The 20,263-nt window shown below is 49.7% G+C and overlaps 1 protein-coding gene across 1 annotated transcript in view; it reads left to right on the top strand.

The window, feature by feature from the left end:
• KY (kyphoscoliosis peptidase) overlaps positions 1 to 4,424 on the top strand; it is an 83,089-nt gene extending 78,665 nt beyond the window's left edge. The window contains exon 11 of the mRNA XM_029068731.1: positions 2,639 to 4,424. Coding sequence (XP_028924564.1) covers positions 2,639 to 3,534 — 896 coding nt within the window. The 3' untranslated portion in view covers positions 3,535 to 4,424. The remainder of the gene's footprint in view (positions 1 to 2,638) is intronic.
• Positions 4,425 to 20,263: the final 15,839 nt, after the last annotated feature.

Here is a 20,263-nt window from a genome sequence, read left to right as displayed (position 1 = left end):
TGTGCATAGGTGGTTGGGAAAGTACAATACAACAATTAACAGAAACATTCCCTGCCCACAATGAGCTGACAATCTAGAGGGGGATATAGACATAAATACTATCAAATTACAGATATGAACATAAGTGCCATGGGGCTGGGAGGGGGGAATCGACAGCAGGCGACTCACCTGCCACTGCCGGGAGAGAGGCTGAAGGGCAATGAGCTGGCCAGAGGGCTGGGGGATCGGTGGAAGAGAGGGGCAGAGGGAAACCTGGGAAGGACCACTGCATGGATGATGGTCCTCCGCGGTCCCCAAATAGCAAGAAGGGTCTGCTCAGCAAGAAGTCACCTCCACTCAACACAAGTTTTCACTGCCATGGAGAATTGAGTCTGTGGGGGGATGGTCTGGGCTCAGCAGGGAAGCCTGTTGTCCAGGGCTGCCCAGGCACATACCCCTAAGGGAGGCGTGGCCTAGTAGAAAGAGAACAGGCCTGGAAGTCAGAAGCCTTGAGTTCTAATTCCAACTCCACCACATGTCAGCTGTGTGACCTTGGGCAAGTCACTTCACTTTTCTGTGCCTCAGTTCCCACATCTGGAACTGAGGCACCAACTTTGGCTTTCAACCTTGGCTTCACTGACTCCGTTCTCTCCTGGTTCTCCTCTCTATCTCTCTGGCCGTTCACTCTCAGGTTCTTTCATGGGCTTCTCATCTGCCTCCCATCCCCTAACTATGGGGGACCGTCAAGGTTCAGTCTTCAGGCCCCATCTGTTCTCCATCTACACTCATTCCTTTGGAGAACTCATTTGCTCCCACGGCTTCAACTGCCATCTCTGTGCAGGTGACACCCAAATCTACATGTCTTCCCCGATCTCTTTCCTTCTCCCCAGGCTTGCCTCTCCTCCTGTCTTCAAGACTTGTCTACTTGGATGTCCTCCCGTCACCTCAAACTTAGCACATCCAAACAGAGTTCCTTATTGTGCCACCCCAACCCTGACCTCTCCCGGACTTTCCCGTCACTATAGATGGATGGCACCACCCATCTTTCCTGTCTCACGAGCCCGTAACTTTGGCGTTATCCTGGACTCCTCTTTCTCCTTCAACCTACGTATTCAATCTGTCACCAAATCCTGTTGGTCTGACCTTCACAGCATTGCAAAAATCCACCCTTTCCCCTCCATCCAAACTGCTACCATGTTAATACAATCACTCAACCTAATCCTTCTAGATGACTGCCTCAACTTCCTTGCTGACCTCTCAACCTCCTGCCTCTCCCCACTCAAGTCCACAATTCACTCTGCTGCCCAGATCATCTTTCTACAGAAGCGTTCAGGACGTGTCACCTCCCTTCTCAAAAATCTCCAGTGGTTGCCTATTCACCCCCCATCAAACAAAATCTCCTCACCACTGGCTTTAAAGCACTCGGTCCGCTTGACCCCTCCTTACCTCACCTAGCTTCTCTCCTCCTACAACCCATCCCGCACACTTCTCTCCTCTGCTGCTAACCTTCACATTGCGCCCCCATCTTAGTGGACCTCCGGCCCATGTCCCACCTCTGGCCTGGAACGCCCTCCCTCCTCAAATCTGACCTACAATTACTCTCCCCTCTTCAAAGTCTTACGGAAAGCACATCTCCTCCAAGAGGCCTTCCCAGACTAAGCCCCACTTTTCCTCATCTCCCACTCCCTTATGCTTTGCCCTGACTTGCCCCATTTGCTCTTCACCCTCTCCCCGCCCCACAGCACTTATGTAGATATCTGTCATTTTATTTGCCTCTGTCTATGTCTATTTGTATTGATGTCTCTCTCCCCTGCTCTAGACTATAAGCTCACTGTGGGCAGGGATCGTCACTTTTTATCGTTGTACTGTACTTTCCCAAGTGCTTAGTGCAGTGCTCTGCACACAGTAAGCACTTAATAAATGCGATTGAATGAATGAATGAAAGTGGGGATAGAGACTCTGAGTCTCATGCAGGACAGGGACTGTGACTGACCTGATAACCTTGTGTCTATCCAGTGCTTGAAACAGTGCTTGGCACATAATAATAACGACGATAGTATTTGTTAAGCGCTTACTGAGAACCAGGCACTGTACTAAGTGTTGGAGAGGAAACAAGCAAATCAAGTTATCCCATGTGGGGTTCACAATCTCAGTTCCTATTTTATAGATGAGACGACTGAGGCATAGAGAAGAGAAGTGACTTGCTCAAGGTCACACAGCAGGCAAGTGGTGGAACCAGGATTAGAACCCATGACCTTCTGACTTCCAGGCCCTTGCTCTATCCACAACGCCATGCTAAGCATTTAAATACCAGGGTTTTGATTTATTATTATTAACGCAGCATGGCCTAGTGGATAGAGCACGGACCTGGAAGTCAGAAGTTCATGGGTTCTAATCACACCTCTGTCCCTTGCCTGTTTTGTGACCTTGGGCAAATCACAAGACTGCTCTGTGCCTCAGTGAGACTGCTCTGTGCCTCAGTGACCTCATCTGTCAATTGGGGATTAAGACCATGAGTCCCATGTGGGCCAGGGATTATGCCCCAACCCGATTTGTTTGTCTCCAGTACTTAGTACAGTGCCTGGCACATAGTAAGCGCTTAACAAATACGATAATTAATGAATTAATTGACCAGCGCCTCTGACTCCTTTCCCCACAGTGAACGGGAAAGCCACGGTGTGCGTAGAGAGCTGCTCGCCGACCCCCTTCATGTTCATGCTCGACGGCAAGCAGGAACACGGCCTCATGACGCTGAAGAAGAATGGGATGAAGCTGGAGGTCTACCCGCGGGCCATAGGGAGCCACAAACTGCAGATCTTCGCCAAAGGCACCACAGAGGATTACAGCTCCGTGCTGGAATACACGGTGGAGTGCCAGGCCGTGGACGGCGGCGCCCCGCTCCCCCGGGACCTCCACCAGCCCGTGGGGCCCAGCTGGTCCTCCGAGCGGGCGGGCATCCTGAAGCCTTCCCACCCGGACCCCGTCATCCACACCAACGACGGGCGCTGCTCCGTCAGCTTCGCCGTGGAGGAGGGGGTCAGCGTCCTGGCCTCCCTGCACGGCGACCACGAGCGCCTGAGCGAGGAGGAGCGGCGACGCCACATCTTCCAGCTCCATCGGGAGAAGCGGACCGAGTTCCGGGTCCAGCTCCCTCACGCGGGGAAGTTCGCCCTGAAGATCTTCGCCAAGAAGAGGGCCGACCCGGGGAACTACGTCTTCATCTTCAACTACCTTCTCTGCTGCTCCAACGCCGAGGTCGAGTGGCCGGTTTTCCCCGAGAGCTTCGGCAACTGGGGGCAGGACAATGAACTGCTGGAGCCGCTCTCGGGGGTGCTCCCGGCCAACCGCAACGTCCCCTTCAAACTGAAGCTGCACGGCGTGGCCGAGGCCCTGGTACAGGGCCAGCACGCCTGGCCCCTCGCCCTCAGCCGCGATGGCTACTGGGAGGGCACCTGCAACACCGCAGGCTGCCGGGAGGTCTACGTCATGGTCTTGGAGAATGCCAACCACCAGTTCTACTCCTACATCTTGAAATACAAAGTCAAGGCCCAATGACCACCCCTCCTTCCCTCCTCAGACCCTCACCCCATCACCCCTTGCCCCCTGGGACTAAGCACTGCCCTCTTCCAGTGGCCAAACTCCATGAGGAGGAATCGACTAGGAGAAAAAAGGAGGAAGGAGGAATGCCGCATTTTCCAACAGGGAGAGGACCGGGATGGTGGTCCGGGGATTCCGATCCGGGTCTCGGCTTTGCGGACGCCTCCCTCGGTGACTTTGAGGAGTCCCTCTGGATCTCGGGGCCCCCACTGGCAGAACAAGCCCCAGCTTGGGATCTCGGTGGAGGCTGGGGGTGGAGTGGAGGAGGAAGAAGGGGGCGGGAGGTGGACTGGCCCGGGTTGACCACGCGTGACTCTCGTGGGACTACTGCGAACTGGAAGTGGCGGCGGAAAAGGTGGCCACCCCCAGAACCCAACACACCCGTCCTTCCAGTGGCTCAGAGTGCCTCCCTCTGGCACGCATAATTGGGTGGCCAACCCCGACCCACATCTGACCTACTTCCCGACGAGTGGCGGTGAGGGCACCTGAGAGGATAGAAAGGAAAATGCCTTCAGCTCCGGGAGAGACCGACTGCTGACCCTGCGTGATTCAGAGACCACCTGGGCTCCCTGAACCAACCAGACCAACGGGAAGACAGAATCTACATGTTCTTGGGGGCCGTGGCAAACTCCTCACCCATATTCCTCCTCCTCACCCATACTCCTCCTCCTCCTCCCCCTGCGGAGGCGTGACAAATGACTGCCAGAAAAGAATGGGTCTTAGCAGGATCATCAGCCCATCGCACCCCTTTCTGGCCGCTTGGCATCTCTTGAGCAGTTGGGGGGAATCCCCTAAGAATGAGGCCAAGGAGGACCTCGCTCCAAAATAAAGGTGGCATTCAACAATGATGATGATGATGATGACATTTGTGAAGCACTTACTATATGCCGGGCACTGTGCAAAGCACTGGGGTGGGTACAAGCTAATCTGGTTGGACACAGTCCCTGTCCCACATTGGGTTCACAGCCCTAATCCTCCTTTTAAAGATGAGGGAAATGAAGTACGGAAAAGTTAAGTGACTTGCCCAAAGTCACAGAGCAGATAAGTGGCAGAGTCAGGATTAAAACCCAGGTCCTTCTTATTCTTAGGCCCGTGCTCTATCTACTAGGCCATGCTGGTTCCTTCTCAGACCCTCAAATTAGTAACAGAAAAACAGAGCCGCCCCCCGCCCCCGGCCAACCTCAGAGCAGCCCAGTTTGAATGTAATCTGCATCGTCCTCCTACTCCTCCACCTCCTCCTTTCGACCAGGCACTCAGTTCTGCCAGAACATGTAATTTTCACTCCCTATTGTGGCTAGAACATGACAGCAGAATTAGGAGTTCATTCTTCCAAAAGCATGAACCTGCCTGGGTACGGTGCAACTTCCAGGATTAAGGATGTGACAACAGAGAGAGGTGAGTTAGGAAGCTAGGAAGAGGTCGGAAGGGAATCAATTGGTTAATCAGTGGTATTCATTGAGCACTTACTCTGTGCCAAGCACTTGGGAGAGTATGACATGGCCTGCCCTCGAGGGGCTTCCAATCTGGCGGAACAATTACGTGCATGCCCGTGGGGTACCACCTTGTGAGTAAAGCAGTGTGAGTTATCCTTAATGAGGGGATCCGCAATCAATCAATCGATGGTATTTATTGAGCTCTTACTGCACAATGTACAGACTGCTCGGGAGAGTACATTATAACAGACTTAGTAGCTCTAGACCGTGAGTTTGTTGTGAACAGGAATGTTTCTTACACTGTACTCTCCCGAGTGTTTAGTACAGGGCTCTGCACACAGTAAGCACTCCATACATGTGATTGAGTGAATGGAGGAACTTATGGTCTAGCAAGGATGCAATTGCGGGTGGGGAATGGGAATGCTTCGCACCCAGAAAGCGCTCAGTAAATAAGACTGAAGTAATAAATGAATGCATGAAAGCGAAGCAGGAAGTCAGCACCACAGGGGCTGCCTCTTCCTCAAGACCAGGGGAGGCAACGTAAGTGGAGGAATCACTTCCCAGGCCTAGTAACTCAACTGAAATTCTCATGGAAAGAGAGTCCATCCAAACTAAATCCTTGGATTTCAATCACCCACACTGCTCTGTTCCCTATTAGCAGGGAGCATCAAGAGTTGGTTGTTAAGAATGAAAAATTAACCAGCCCAGAAAAGTATTTTACCACTGGAGCCTCCCTCTGAGGAATAAAGAAAATTAAGTTATCATCAGACTCGACATCCTCTTCTCCCTCCCGTCTCCAAGTGAATTTTCAATCTGCAGTGTTTTCCAAAGGTCTTTTAGTTGTTGATTGGTCTTTCCCAGCCTTACGCTCACTCTCCCTGCCCACCTGACAAACCAAAAAGCCCAGACCAGGTGGGGTGATGGGGGTCAGAGGCCCCGGGTTCTAGCTCCACCTCTGCCACTTGTCTGTTGTGTGACCTTGGGTAAGTCACTTAACTTCTCTAGGCCTCATTTTCCTCACTTGTAAACTGGGGGGGGGGGTTCAATACTGGTTGGGCTGTGAGCCCCATGTGGGACAGGGACACTGTGGGATCTGATTATTTTGCATCTACCCCAGCACTCGACATAGTGTTTGGCACATAAGAAGCACCTAACAAATACCACTATCATCATCATCGTTGTCATCATCACCCCTGGTGCTAGCTCCCTATCACCCCGGTCCCCTTCCCATCCAAACGCTTGGAATGTACACCCACTGCCTTCCTAGTTTCTCCACCACCTCTGTTCCTGCCCTAGTGCCGCCAGGCTGTAGAGCCTGTGGCACCATGGAGACTGTGCTCTCTAAAGCCAGGACCGAGGGGGTCTATTCGACGCTGATCCTCCTTGGCTCCTTAACTGCTTTGGAGGCCGTGAACCCCTCCTTCCTCTCTGAAAAGCCTCAGGCCTCCGTTTTGCTGACACGTGATTCACTGGGTTCTCCTCCGCCCTCTCCGACCGCTCCTTCTCCCTTTCAGTCATTCGCTGGCTCCTCCGCGTCTCATCCAAAGTCTCGGCTACTCCCTCCAGGAGGGTTTCCCATCTCCATGGCAACGGGAGACAGGTTGGGTCCAGGGACTAGTGCAGGGTGGGGAGTGAGGGTAGGCCAGAGCCCTGAGCCTAGAAGAAAAGCGCCCAAAGAAGAAAGGTGGCCTCGATGGTAACTGCCCCTCCTAGCCAGGCAGAATTTTCATTTTCCTTCCTCCTGCAAGGGATTTCCATCTGCCCACTCCCTCTTAACGATAATAATTATCAGTGGTATTTGTTAAGCATTTACTATATGGCAGGCACTGTACTAAGCGCTGGGGTGATTACAAGCAAATAGCTTAGACCCAGTCCCTATCCCACGTGGAGCTCACAGTCTCAATCCCCGTTCTATAGATGAGGGAACTGAGTCCCAGAGAAGTGACTTGCCCAAGGTCACACAGCAGACAAGTGGTGGAGTTAGGATTAGAACCCATCACCTTCAGACTCCCAGGCCCGTGCCACCTCATCATGCTGCTTTTCCCATCCCTGGGGGAGGCAGAAGGCTTCTGAGAATGGGGTGCCCATTTCAAACCCTTCTCCCCAGCCTCACCCCCTTGACAATCAATCGATGTTATTTACTGAGCGCTTATTGTGTGTGTTCTAAGGTCTTGGGAGAATACTAGAGAATTAGCAGTCACACTGGGCAAGCCCAACACTTTCCCAGAGGGGCCTAGGCTTGCTAGGTCCTTTCTAGATCCCTTTGGCAGGGGAGCAGCAAATCCTCAGCAGAAGCAGCACCCCAACTCCATCTCCTCCGCCTCCCTCCCCCGCCATCCCATCCACCCAAATCAGTAGAGCTAAAAGGGAAATGCCAGAAGCCCTCAGCTCTCTGCCCTGCAGCCATACCCCGCTGGATTCTAGTTCCACCTCTGCCACTTGTGTTGTGTGACCTTGGGTAAGTCACTTAACTTCTCTAAGTCTCATTTTCCTCACTTGTAAATTGGGGGATTCAATCCTGGTTGGGCTGTGAGCCCCACGTGGGACAGGGATGGTGTGTGATCTGATTATTTTGCATCTACCCCAGCCCGATTCTACACCCACAGCTCGGGCTGAGCCGGGATCATTTTGCCCGCTCAGAACAAAGAGGCAGAGCTCCCTCCTGGTGACGGTACAAGCAACTGGGAAGAGAAGTCAGGTTCCGTTACCCAAACTAACCCCATTTTCATACGAGGCCTTTCTGGGAAAAGGAAAGGAAAAAGCGTTTTCTCTGGTTTTCCTTCCCCTTCAACTGTCTTGCTCATGGTGTCTCCACTGTGACTCCTTGGGGAAGCAGCCCTCTCTCTGCTGGAGGCAAAGAAGGGGGAAGCATCTTACAGGAAGGGATCCCCTCTGCCACCCAACACCTTCAACCAAATGCCCCACTTCTGCCGTCAGCATCGCCGGAGGGCTGGGCCCCACTGAAGAGGGAGGAAAAAGCAAGATTTTGGAAGAAATCCACTCCTCGGCGCTGTCTCTCTTTCGTCTAACCCTTTTGGCTAACCCTCTAAACCTCAAACACTCCCCTGAGGGATGGGGGCGAGTCTATTTTACATGAACCCTCGAATAAAACTTGGAATTTTCCTGTCACTGAAAGAGTCTTTTCTTCCATCGTGTTTTTCTAGGGGGAGGGGAGTGAAAAGAAAGCGTCCGTATTTCGGAGAGAATAATCATGGTATTTATTCAGCATTTATGACACGCCATGAAAGCAGCATGGCCTAGTGGAAAGAGCATCCTGAGGTGCAGGGGACCAGATGAGGAACTCTTCTCTTCTAGGGTCACTGTGGAAAGGCCATGGGCTTGGCAATCCGAGGATCTGGGTTCTAATCCTAGCTTCGCCTCATGTCTGCTGAGTGACCTTGGGCAAATCACTTCACTTCTCTGTGCCTTAGTTACCTCATCTTCAGGTTGGGGATTCAATACCTCTTCCCCCTCCTACTTAGATTGCGATCCCTGTTTGGGACAGAGACTGTGTCGGACCTGACTATCATGTATCTTCCCCAGTGTTCAGAACAGTGCTCGGCCCCTAGTAATCACTTAACAAATACCTCATTTATCATAAATCAGTAAACGGTTATACAAATGAGTGCTAAGGAGTCTGATTGCATACCATCTTCAGGAAGATAGAAATTTTTATGGTATATCTTAAATGTTTACTGTGTGTCAAGCACTGTTCTAAGCGCTGGGGTAGATACAATTAATCAGGTCGGACACAATCCCTAATCCACATGGGGCTCATAGCCTAAGAGAAGCAGCGTGGGTCAGTGGAAAGAGCCCGGGCTTGGGAGTCAGAGGTCAGGGGTTCAAATCCCAGCTCTGCAGCTTGTCAGCCGTGCGACTGTGGCCAAGTGGTTCGGGTGGAAAGAGCATGGGCGTGGGAGCCAGAGGTCATGGGTTCGAATCCCGGATCCGCCACTTGTCAGCTGTGTGACTGGGCAAGTCACTTCACTTCTCTGTGCCTCAGTTACCTCATCTGTAAAATGGGGATTAAGACTGTAAGCCTCATGAGGGACAATCTGATTACCTTGTATCTACCCCAGCGCTTAGAACAGTGCTCTGCACATAGGAAGCGCTTAACAAATACCAACATCATTATTATTCTCTGTGCCTGTTACCTCATCTGTAAAATGGGGATTAAGACTGTGAGCCTCACATGGGACAACTTGATTACCCTGTATCTACCCCAGCGTTTAGAACAGTGCTCTTCACATAGTAAGCGCTTAACAAATACCAGCATCATTATCAGGAAGCTGGAGATGCAGGGTGCCATCCCGCATCCCTATGAATAGAATTTTGGAGTCTGTAAACCTTTTTTGCGTATTTCATTGATTTTGGGCCATTTTCCGATGGTTCTCCTCCTGCTGAAAGAATAGCATGGGAGCCCCCTGCTGCCTCAGCCACAGTACTACTTGTCCATGGTCCTCCCCAAAACCCAAGGAATAATAATGTTGGTATTTGTTAAGCGCTTACTATGTGCCGAGCACTGTTCTAAGCGCTGGGGTAGATACAGGGTCATCAGATTGCTCCACGTGAGGCTCACAGTTAATCCCCATTTTACAGATGAGGGAACTGAGGCACAGAGAAGTGAAGTGACTTGCCCACAGTCACACAGCTGACAAGCGGCAGCGCCGGGATTTGAACCCCTGACCTCTGGCTCCCAAGCCCGGGCTCTTTCCACTGAGCCACGCTGTTTCTTTAACCCACTGGGTTTCCCATCTAATACAGAGAAGCAGCGTGGCCTAACGGCTAGAGCACGGGCCTGGATTCTAATCGCGGCTCGGCCACTTCTCAGTTGTGTGACCGCTTCTCCGTGCCTCAGTTACCTCCTCTGTAAAATGGGGATCAGGACCGTGAGCCTCATGTGGGACAGAGACCGCGGCCAACGTGATTTGCTTGTCTCCACCCCAGCGCTTAGAACAGTGTCTGACATACTTTCAGTGCCTAACAAATACCACTATTATTATCTTCCAATAATATTCACAGTTCCTCTCAGGCGGAGCGATTGCTGCATTTGCAATCGTTCCTCCTCTTTATCATTCGTAGCATCTCTTTGAGGCAAGGGAGAGAAGATAGAAACAGCCTCACCGGATGTCAGAGTCGGTTGCCAGTGAGATCTGGAATGTTACTGGAAATGAAGAAGCACGTTATAATAATCCCTTCCCATACCCAGAACACATGATAGATTGACTCTGACAGCCCCTGTCTGCCGTGCTGTCCCGATATAGCTGCTGAAATTGATGAACTCCCTGATTAGGTGCCAAAGTCTGATAGGTGGGTGTTCATTCATTCCATCCATTCAAAGGTATTTATCGAGCACTTACTGTGTGCAGAGCACTTGGGAGAGTACAGCACAACAATAAACAGACACATTCCCCGCCCACCTTGAGAGTGTGATGACCCAGGATGACGAAGGCAATCGATGGTATTTATTAAGCACGTACTGTGTGCAGAGCACTTTACAAAGTGCTTGGGAGAAGTACAATGTAACATTATAACAAAGTTGGTGCAAATAGGGGAAGTGGGGGCTTAGGGAAGGCCTCTTGGAGGAGATGCAATTTTAGGAGCGCTTCGAAATGCGGAGAGCTGTAGCCTGTCCTATATGGTAGGGGAGGGAGTTTCAATCAGGTGGGAATAGGTGGGAAGGGGTCCATAGCAAGATTTTCAAGATCGAGGTACGCTAAGTAGGTTGGCGTTAGAGTAGTCAAGTGTAAGGTGTGGACTGTAGTAGAACAGTGCTTTAATTTAGGAGGGAGGGAGCTGATCGAGCACCTTCAACCTAATGGTAAGGAGTTTGATATGAAGGGGAATGACTAAACATTAGAGATTTTTAAGAGGTGGGGAGACATGGACTCCATGGTAGAAAAGTGATCCAGGCAACATACCAGAGAGGGCTGAGACAAGAGACAGTGAGGTCGGTAAGGAGGCTGATACAGCAATCATGGTGGGAGAGGATAAGTGCTTGGATCGGTGTAGTAGCCGATTGGATGAAGCGGAAAGAGTGGATTCCAGAGATGTTGCGAAGGTAAAACTGAAAGGATTTGGTGACAGACTAAATAAATGGGTTGAACGAGGAAGAGGAGTTGAGGATGATGCCAAGGTTACAGGCTTGTGAGACAGGCAGGGCAGTGGTGGTGTTTACAATGATGGGAAACACGGGATTTGGGAGAGAAGATGAAGAACTCTGTTTCGGACAGGTTTGAGGTGGCGGTGGGACACCCAAATAGATTCTGATGGCAGGAGGAATCGCAGACCCGGAGAGCAAGATCGGGACTGGTAACGTCCATTTAAGCAACATCTTCAGTGAGATGGAAAATGAGCCATGGGAGAGAATGAACTCTCCAAGGGTGTGGATGTAGGTGGAGAATGGTGTTACTCTCGACGAGTCTCCCTCATTCAAGGGCTTTTGAGACAGGGAGATGGTGGTGTTGTCTAAATACCAACATTATTATTAAAGTGATTGCAAAGTTTGGGGAAGAGAGGACTTGGAAGAGAATATCAGGAGATCCGTTTTGAACATTTTAAGTTTGAGGTGTCAGCTGGACATTCACTCATTGTCGTATTTATTATAATAATGTTGGTATTTGTTAAGCGCTTACTATGTGCCGAGCACCGTTCTAAGCGCTGGGGTAGACACAAGGGAATCAGGTTGTCCCACGTGGGGCTCACAGCCTTAATCCCCATTTTACAGATGAGGGAACTGAGGCACAGAGAAATTAAGTGACTTGCCCACAGTCACACAGCTGACAAGTGGCAGAGCTGGGATTCGAACTGATGAGCCCTGAATCCAAAGCCTGTGCTCTTTCCACTGAGCCATGCTGCTTCTCATATTTATGTATTTATAAATTTATTTATTTATTGAGTGCTTACTGTGTGCAGAGCACTGTACTAAGTGCTTGGAAAGTACAATTCGGCAACAGATAGAGACAATCCCTAACCAACAACAGGCTCACAGTCTAGAATCCAAGTAGTGATGTCCTAAAGGCAGGAAATGAGAGTCTGCAGAGAAGGAGCAATGTTGAGACTGGAGAGGTGGAGCCAGGTCCCCTACGTACTTATATCTTTATCGGGGAGGTGGACATTAAAAAGAAGTGCAGATAGGAGAAACACCAAAGTGCAAGGATATGTATAAAAGCACTGCGGGGGCGGGAGGAGGTGGGTGACTACCAAAGTGCTTAGGGAGTACAGACTTAAATGCCAAGGTGAGGCAGAAGGGAGGATAGGGTGAGGAGATGAGATATTAGTCATGGAAGTCTTCCTGGAGGAGTTGCAATTTTTAGTAGGGCTCTGAAGATGTGGAGAGGGGTGGTGTGTCAGATATGAAGGGGGAGGGAGATCTAGGGAGGAGGGAGCCTGGTTGTGTGGGATTGTAAAGAGAGGGACAAGGTTAAGACCCAGAAAGTAGGTTGCTATTAGAGGAGTGAAGTGTGAGGGCTGGTTTGTAATGGGAGAGGGCTGACGAAGGCTAGTAGGGAGAGCTGATTAAAAGACAACGGTGAGAGGTTTCTGTTGATGCAAAGATAGATGGGCAAACTTTGGAGGTTTTTGAGGAGTGGGCGACACGTGCAGAACGATATTCGAGAAGAGTAGTTGTGGCCCCAGAGTGAATTTTGGACTGGAGAGGGGGAAGACAGGAGGCAGGGAGGTCAGCGAGGAGCCTGATAAAGTAATCAAGGAGGAAGAGGAGAAGTGCTTGGATCAGTGGAGTAGCAGTTTGGATGAGAAGGCAAGAGTGCATTCTAGAGATATTGTGAAAGGATTTAGTGACTGTCTAAGGGACAGATTCCCTGGCACAATCTCCTTTCCTGCAACCGCCATGGAATTCTTCCTGTTGGTCATCATTTAAGGTTTTTAAGGTTGAGAAGCAGTGTGGCCAACTGGATAGAGCACAGGCCTAGGAGTAAGAAGGACCTGGGTTCTAATCGTAGCCTTGCCACTTGTCTGCTGTGTGACCTTGGGCAAATCACTTCCCTGTGCCTCAGTTATCTCATCTGTAAAACGGGGATTAAGACTGACCGCCCCCCCCCCCCCCCCAACCATGTGGGACAGGGACTGTGTCTAACCTGATTTGCTTGTATCTCCTCAGCTCTTAGAGCAGTGTTTGACACATAGTAAGCACTTAAATACCACAATCATTTTCAGAAGCATCCTGGAAAATTCAATTCTGCTCAGCAGTGCTAGATGTGAGAGATGGACCCAGAAGCATCCTGGGTCCATCTCTCACTTCTAGCACTGCTGAGTACAGTAGAATTCTAGACCTCTAATGCTATATATCCCCTTACGGTCGCACCTGGAGAGTTTCCAGTACTCTTCCAGTCTCGACTATGGGAAGGAGAGTCAAGCAGAGACATATCCATTCCTAGCTTGCCCAGTACGGCTAACGAGTGGTAGCCAATCTGCTACAAGTCAAAACTCCCCTGTGCTGGGCAGCGGCAGCCTGGAGAGAGTAGAGGGCAGAGATTCAGGTTGACTGCACGGGAGGAGGCAGTGGTAAACCATTTTAGTATTTTAACTAATAAAACTCTCTGGATCCACTACCGGAACAATCGCAGATGGAGGTGGGACATTCCGGGAGAGATGTGTCCATGGCTTCGCTATGGGTCGGAGACGACTTGACAGCATGCTGCTTCAATGCTATAATAATGTTGTTTTTTAAGCGCTTACTACGTGCAGAGCACTGTTCTAAGTGCTGGGGGATACGATGGGGATTAACTGTGAGCCTCACGTGGGACAACCTGATTGCCCTGTATCTACCCCAGCGCTTAGAACAGTGCTCTGCACATAGTAAGTGCTTAACAAATACCAACATTATTATTATTATTATTGTCCCACATGGGGCTTACAGTCTTCATGCCCATTTTACAGGCCCAGAGAAGTTAAGTGACTTGCCCACAGTCACAGAGCTGACAAGTGGCAGAGCCTGGATTAGAACCCATGACCTCTGACTCCCAAGCCCAGGCTCTTTCCACTGAGCCACGCCGCTTCCCATGAGGTAACTGAGGCCCAGAGAAGTGAAGTGACTTGCCCGAAGCAGTCACACAGCAGACACGTGGCGGAGCCAGGATTAGAACCCACGGCCTCTGACTCCCAAGCCCATGCTCTTTCCACTGAGCCACGCTGCTTCTCTAAGTAAGCAGCCCACTTAAAATGGGATTACTTGTCTGATGGCCTGTATTGAGGGTTTGTGGTGTTTTTTTTTTAAAAAGAAAAAAGACATTTGTTAAGTATTTACTATGTGCCAGACACTGTACTCAGCCCTGGGATGGATACAAAATAATCAGGTTGGGTGCAGTCCATATCTCACACGGGGCTCACAGGGTTTAAGACTTTACAGCTGAAGTAACTGCGGCACAGAGAAGGGAAGCGACTTGTCCCAGGTCACACAGCAGACGAGCGTGAATGAATGAAGTGGCGGAGCCGCAGTTAGAACCCAGGCCTTCTGCCTCCCAGACCCGTGCTCTCTCCCCTAGGTCTGTCTGCTTCTCAGTTGAGTGGGCCAGGAGCTGGTGGAGCTGGGAGCTTCCCCTCTTCAGTGCTGGTGTTTCTCAATAAAATTTATATTCACTTTTATCTAACAATGTAATTATCGATCCTTTCTTATCACCACGCTTGAGGCAAAAAGCACCCCGATCAAAAACATTTCCATGTTCAAGGGGAGCCAAAAAGGGAAAAATCAATATTCCAGCCATTGGAGTGTGCTGGTGCGATGGAGAGGGGGCCTCAGAGCAAATGGCCATTTCCCATTAAAGAAAGCGCAATTAGAGGTAACTCAGTGTCCTCCTACGGCTCATCAACCCTTTTTAAGGTGGAGGAGAGCCAAGATCTCTCTCTCTCTCTGCGTCTCGCTTAACTTAGGCACTTAAAAGTATTTCCTAACACAACCATTTTCCTAGCTGGAGAAAATCTGTTTATCCTGATGGTTGTTTTTTTTTCTTGACTTGACATCAGGCACATGGGAAATGTTGGGACCGCGGAAGAAGGAATTGCTTTTAAAGAGAAGCAGCATGGCTTTCATTCATTCAATCATATTTATTGAGCACTTACTGGGTGAAGAGCATCGTAATAAGCTCTTGGGAGAGTACAACATACCAATAAACAGACATTTCCTGCACAAAACGAGTTTAGTCTAGAGGGGGAGACAGACATTAAGATAAATAAATAGAACCCAGATCCTCTGATCGTCAGGCTCATGCTCTAATTCTGGCTCCATGCGCCGGCTGTTTGACCTTGGGAAAGTCGCCTCACTTGTCCGGGCCTCAGTTACCTCATCTGTAAAATGGGGATTGACTGTGAGCTCCATGTGGGACAAGCACTATGTCAAATCTGATTAGCTTGTATCCACCTCAGTGCTCGGTACAGTGTTTGGCACATACTAAGTGCTTAACAAGTACCATTATTAGATATTAGCATATTTGTTTCCTCAGGACTTTCTCAAAAGTCTTTACATTATAACATAATGTCAGGAGCCCACCAAAGTCTGTCCTTTGCTAAAACTTCTTCTCTCTAGACTGTAAGCTCATTGTGGGCAGGGAACATGTCTCTTAAGTCTGTTACATTCTTATATTGTACTCTTCCAAGCACTTACAATGGTGTTATCTACACAGTAAGAGCTCAATAAATACGACCGTCTGATTTATTCTCTATTTTCCGACTGAGTGAGATGAAGCCAGGGAAACCCAGGGGACAAAAGGAGGAACTGGCTCTCCAGTTGCCCCTATAGGATATTGAGTGGAAGGAAGGCAAGGAATTCATTCATTCAATCATATTTACTGAGTGCAGAGCAATGTACTCAGCACTTGAGCACAACAACAATAAAAGACATTTCCTGCCCACAGTGAGCTTACAATCTAGAGGGGGAGACAGACATATTCAGGATATATCACTTTGCTCCTCAAGAACCTCCAGTGGTTGCCTATCCACCGCCACAAACTCCTCACCGTTGGCTTTAAAGCAGTCCACCACCTTGCCCTCCCTCCTACCTCACCTCACTTCTCTCCTTCTATGACCCAGCCCACACACTTCACTCCTCTAATGCCAACTTTCTCCCATGGCTTCGAACTCATCCGTTTTGCCACCGACCCTTGGCCCACGTGCCACCTTTGGTCTGGTATGCCCTCCCTCTTCCTGACAATTACTCTCCCTGCTTTCAGGGTCTTATTGAAGGCCCATCTCCTCCAAGAGGCCTCCCCGATTAAGCCCCACTTTTCCTCTTCTCCCTCTCCCTTCTGTGTCTCCCTGACTTGCTCCCTTTGCTCTTCACCCTCCCAGGACCACAGCACTTATGTACATATCTGTTATTTTTACTGATGTCTGTCTGCCCACCTCTATAAAAGTGTTGGTATTTGTTAAGCGCTTGCTATGTGCAGAGCACTGTTCTAAGCGCTGGGGTAGATACAGGGTAATCAGGTTGTCCCTCGTGAGGCTCACAGTCTTAACCCCCCATTTTACAGATGAGGCAACTGAGGCACAGAGAAGTGAAGTGACTTACCCACAGTCACACAGCTGACAAGTGGCAGAGCCGGGATTCGAACCCATGACATCTGACTCCCAAGTCCGGGCTCTTTCCACGGAGCCACACTGCTTCTCTACTGTGGGCGGGGACCGTGTCTGTTTATTGTGTTGTACTCTCCCAAGTGCTTAGTAAAGTGTTCTGCACACAGTAAGTGCTCAATAAATAGAATTGAATGAACCAATGAATGAGCACAATAAATAAGTTACAGAAAATAAATTACAGGAGGCAAGGAGAGAGGCAAGGAGAAAGGAGGGAAGTAACAGCAGTCACAAGAAGCAGTGTGGCCTAAGGGATGGAATACGGGCCAGGGAGTCAGAAGGGCCTGGGTTCAAATCGCTGCTCTATCACTTGTCTGCTGTGTGACCTTGAGCAACTCACTTCACTGTGCCTCAGTTACTTCAACTGTAAAATGGGAATTAAGACATGAGACCCATGTGGGACATGGAGGGAGGAGAGGAGGGGGAGAAGGAAGGAGCTCTTACTCACCTCTTATGACCCAACTAACAGGACTTTCAGAGATGGAGACCCTCAAACTCTTTATGGCCTATTTTTTATAGTATTTGTTTAGTGTTTATAACTAATTCATTCCATTGTACTGAGTGCTTACTGTATACTAAGCTCTTGGGAGAGTACACTACAACAATAAACAGATACAGTATTATGTGGCAGACACTTTAAGTGCGGGGGTGGGTACAAGATAATCAGGTTGAATACAGTCCATGCCCCAAGTTGGGCTCACAGTCTTAATCCACATTTTTACAGGCGAGGAAACTGAGTACAGTGCTTTGTATATAGTAAGTGGTCAATAAATATGATTGAATGAATGAGTCATGGAGAAGTTAAATGATTTGCCCAAGATCACACAACAGGCAAGTGGCAGAGCCAGGATTAGAACACAGATGCTCTGACATCCAGGCCTATGTTTTTTGCCCACCTCAGGGACGTGGTAAGGAGAAGAGGAGATACTTAATGGGAAGGGCCTTCGAAAAAACCACCACCACAGACCCAAGGGGTTATTTTTCCTAGTTTCTAAGATAAACAGTTGCTCTCTTAGAACATTCCCCATTTTGTCCTGACCACATAATAATAATAGTGGTATTTGTTAAGCACTTACTACGTGCCAGGCACTTTACTAAGCACTGGGGTCGATACAAACAAATCGGGTTGGACGCAACACAGACCCTGTCCTTCGTGGGGCTCACAGTCTCAATCCCCATTTTACAGATGAGGGAGCTGAGGCCCAGAGAAGTGAAACGATTTGCCCAAGGTCACACGGCAGATCAGTGGCAGAACCAGGCTCACGATCTTCTGAATCCGTGCTCTCTCCACTACGCCATGCTGCTTCCCCCCGAGGTAGGCAAAGAATCATCATCATCCCCATTTTACAGAGGAGGAAACTGAGGCCCAAAGCGGTCAAGTGATTTTCACAGTTGACCAGTGGCAAGGCTAAGATTCCACTGACTCCCAGATCCACCCTCTTTCCAGCAGTCTATACTGTCCATAAGATAAGGAAACCTGGAGCCGCCTGTCAGTGCCAGGGCTAAGACAGGAGCCCCACCTGGCTTAGCCGCTGAGGAGCAGGGTCAGAGGGCATCACCTCCGAGACCCATCGCCCCAAAATCCAGTCCGAGAGAAGCAGAGCCAGAAGACTTCACAGGCGGACCTATTTTCCCTGGAAGATTAATATCCATTCTACTTTGATAATCTAATTATCCCAGTCCTTTTCCCATTTATTCGGAAGGTAGAGCATTTTATCAGCACAACAAGCACTCGGGGTGCTCGTTTGTCAAGCACCACAGAGACTCTCGAAGAGTCAGCTGCATACGGCTGGCGACTGAGGGCACCCCCCGGCCCGAGTGGGAATGAGGAGACTCGGGAAAGAGGGGAAGAGAGGAGTAGAGCCAGTGGGTCCCGGACGTTGCCCGAGATAGCCACCTCTCCCTCCGCCCTGCCTATAGACCGGCCCCCACCATCTGAAGAATCAACAGTCGTCCTGAGGTGGGGGTTGGGGGAGAGAGAAGATATCTGTCAGTGTCAGGGTTGTATCACCCTATTTGTTTAATGAGATGTACATCACCCTGATTCCATTTATTTGCCATTGTTTTCATGAGATGTTCTTCCCCTCGACTCTATTTATTGCCATTGTTCTTGTCTGTCCGTCTCCCCCGATTAGACCGTAAACCCGTCAAAGGGCAGGGACTGTATCTGTTGCCGATTTGTACCTTCCAAGCGCTTAGTACAGTGCTCTGCACACAGTAAGTGCTCAATAAATACTATTGAAAGAATGAATGAAAGAACTGACCCCTCTGATCCTTACCACCCCCTCACTCTGCCCAGGATGTGGTTGGGAAGGGATTTGGGAAGTGTCTGGTTTCTTATTCCATATTACAGATGAAGAAGTTGATTTACAGATGGGTGGCTCATTGAGGCCCTTTGTTTCAGAGAGCAATTTGTCATCTTATTAATGCCCCCAAATTCCCTGACGAGTCATTCTTCACAGATCACAAGTGGTGAAATAGTCAAATGAACCACAGATCTGAAAAAGAGTATCAGTGGAACACGGCATCATAGACACTGGCAGAATAATCAAGCCTCTCACTAAAACTGGCCAGTTCTCTGAATCTATTGAGTGCTTACTGGGTGCATAACACTGAACTAAGCACTTGGGAGAGTACAATATAATAGACACATTCCCTGTCCACAACAAGCTTACGTTCTAGAGTGGGAGGCAAAGAAACAGAATGGCCTAGTGGATAGAGCACGAGCCAGGGAGTCAGAAGGACATGGGTTTTAATCCCTGCTCTGCCACATCTGGTGTGAGACCTTGCGCAGATCATTTCACTTCTCTGGGCCTCAGCTCCCCCACCTGTAAAAATGGGGATTAAGACTGTGAGCTCCATGTGGCATAGGGACTGTGTCCAACCTGATTATCTTATATTCATTCATTCAATAGTATTTATTGAGTGCTTACTATGTGCAGAGCACTGTACTAAGCGCTTGGAATGTACAATTAGGCAACAGAGAGAGACAATCCCTGCTCATTGAAGGGCTTACAATCTAGTCGGGGGAGACAGACGGACAGAAACAAGACAACTTAATAGCAAGAAATAGAATCAAGGTGATGTACACCTCATTAACAAAATAAATAGGGTAATAAAAATATATACAAATGAGCACAGTGCTGAGGGGAGAGGAAGGGAGAAGGGGAGGAGCAGAGGGAAAGGGGGGTGGGAGGGGAGCTCAGCTGAGGGGAGGTGAAGGGGGGGCAGAGAGGCAGCGGAGGGAGCAGAGGGAAAAGGGGAAGCTCAGTCTGGGAAGGCCTCTTGGAGGAGGTGAGCTCTCTGTAGGGCTTCAAAGAGAGGAAGAGAGTTAGTTAGGTGGAGGTGAGGAGGGAGGGCATTCCAGGACAGCGGGAGGACGTGGGTCAGGGGTCTACAGCGGGATAGCTGTGAATGGGGGATGGTGAGGAGGTGAGCGGCAGAGGAGCAGAGCGGGCAGCGGAAAGAGAGAAGGGAGGAGAGGTAGGAGGGGGCAAGGTGATGGAGAGCCTTGAAACCTAGAGTGAGAAGTTTTTGTTTCGTGTGGAGGTCGATAGGCAACCACTAGAGGTTTTTAAGGAGGGGAGTGACATGCCCAGAGCGTTTCTGCAGGAAGATGATGCGGGCAGCAGAATGAAGAATAGACTGGAGGGGGGAGAGATAGGAGG

This window comes from Ornithorhynchus anatinus, chromosome 1 (genome assembly GCF_004115215.2).
Source record: "Ornithorhynchus anatinus isolate Pmale09 chromosome 1, mOrnAna1.pri.v4, whole genome shotgun sequence".
Taxonomy (NCBI): domain Eukaryota; kingdom Metazoa; phylum Chordata; class Mammalia; order Monotremata; family Ornithorhynchidae; genus Ornithorhynchus; species Ornithorhynchus anatinus.
Note: the sequence above shows the minus strand (reverse complement) of the source record. Positions and strands in the feature narration are given on the sequence as shown.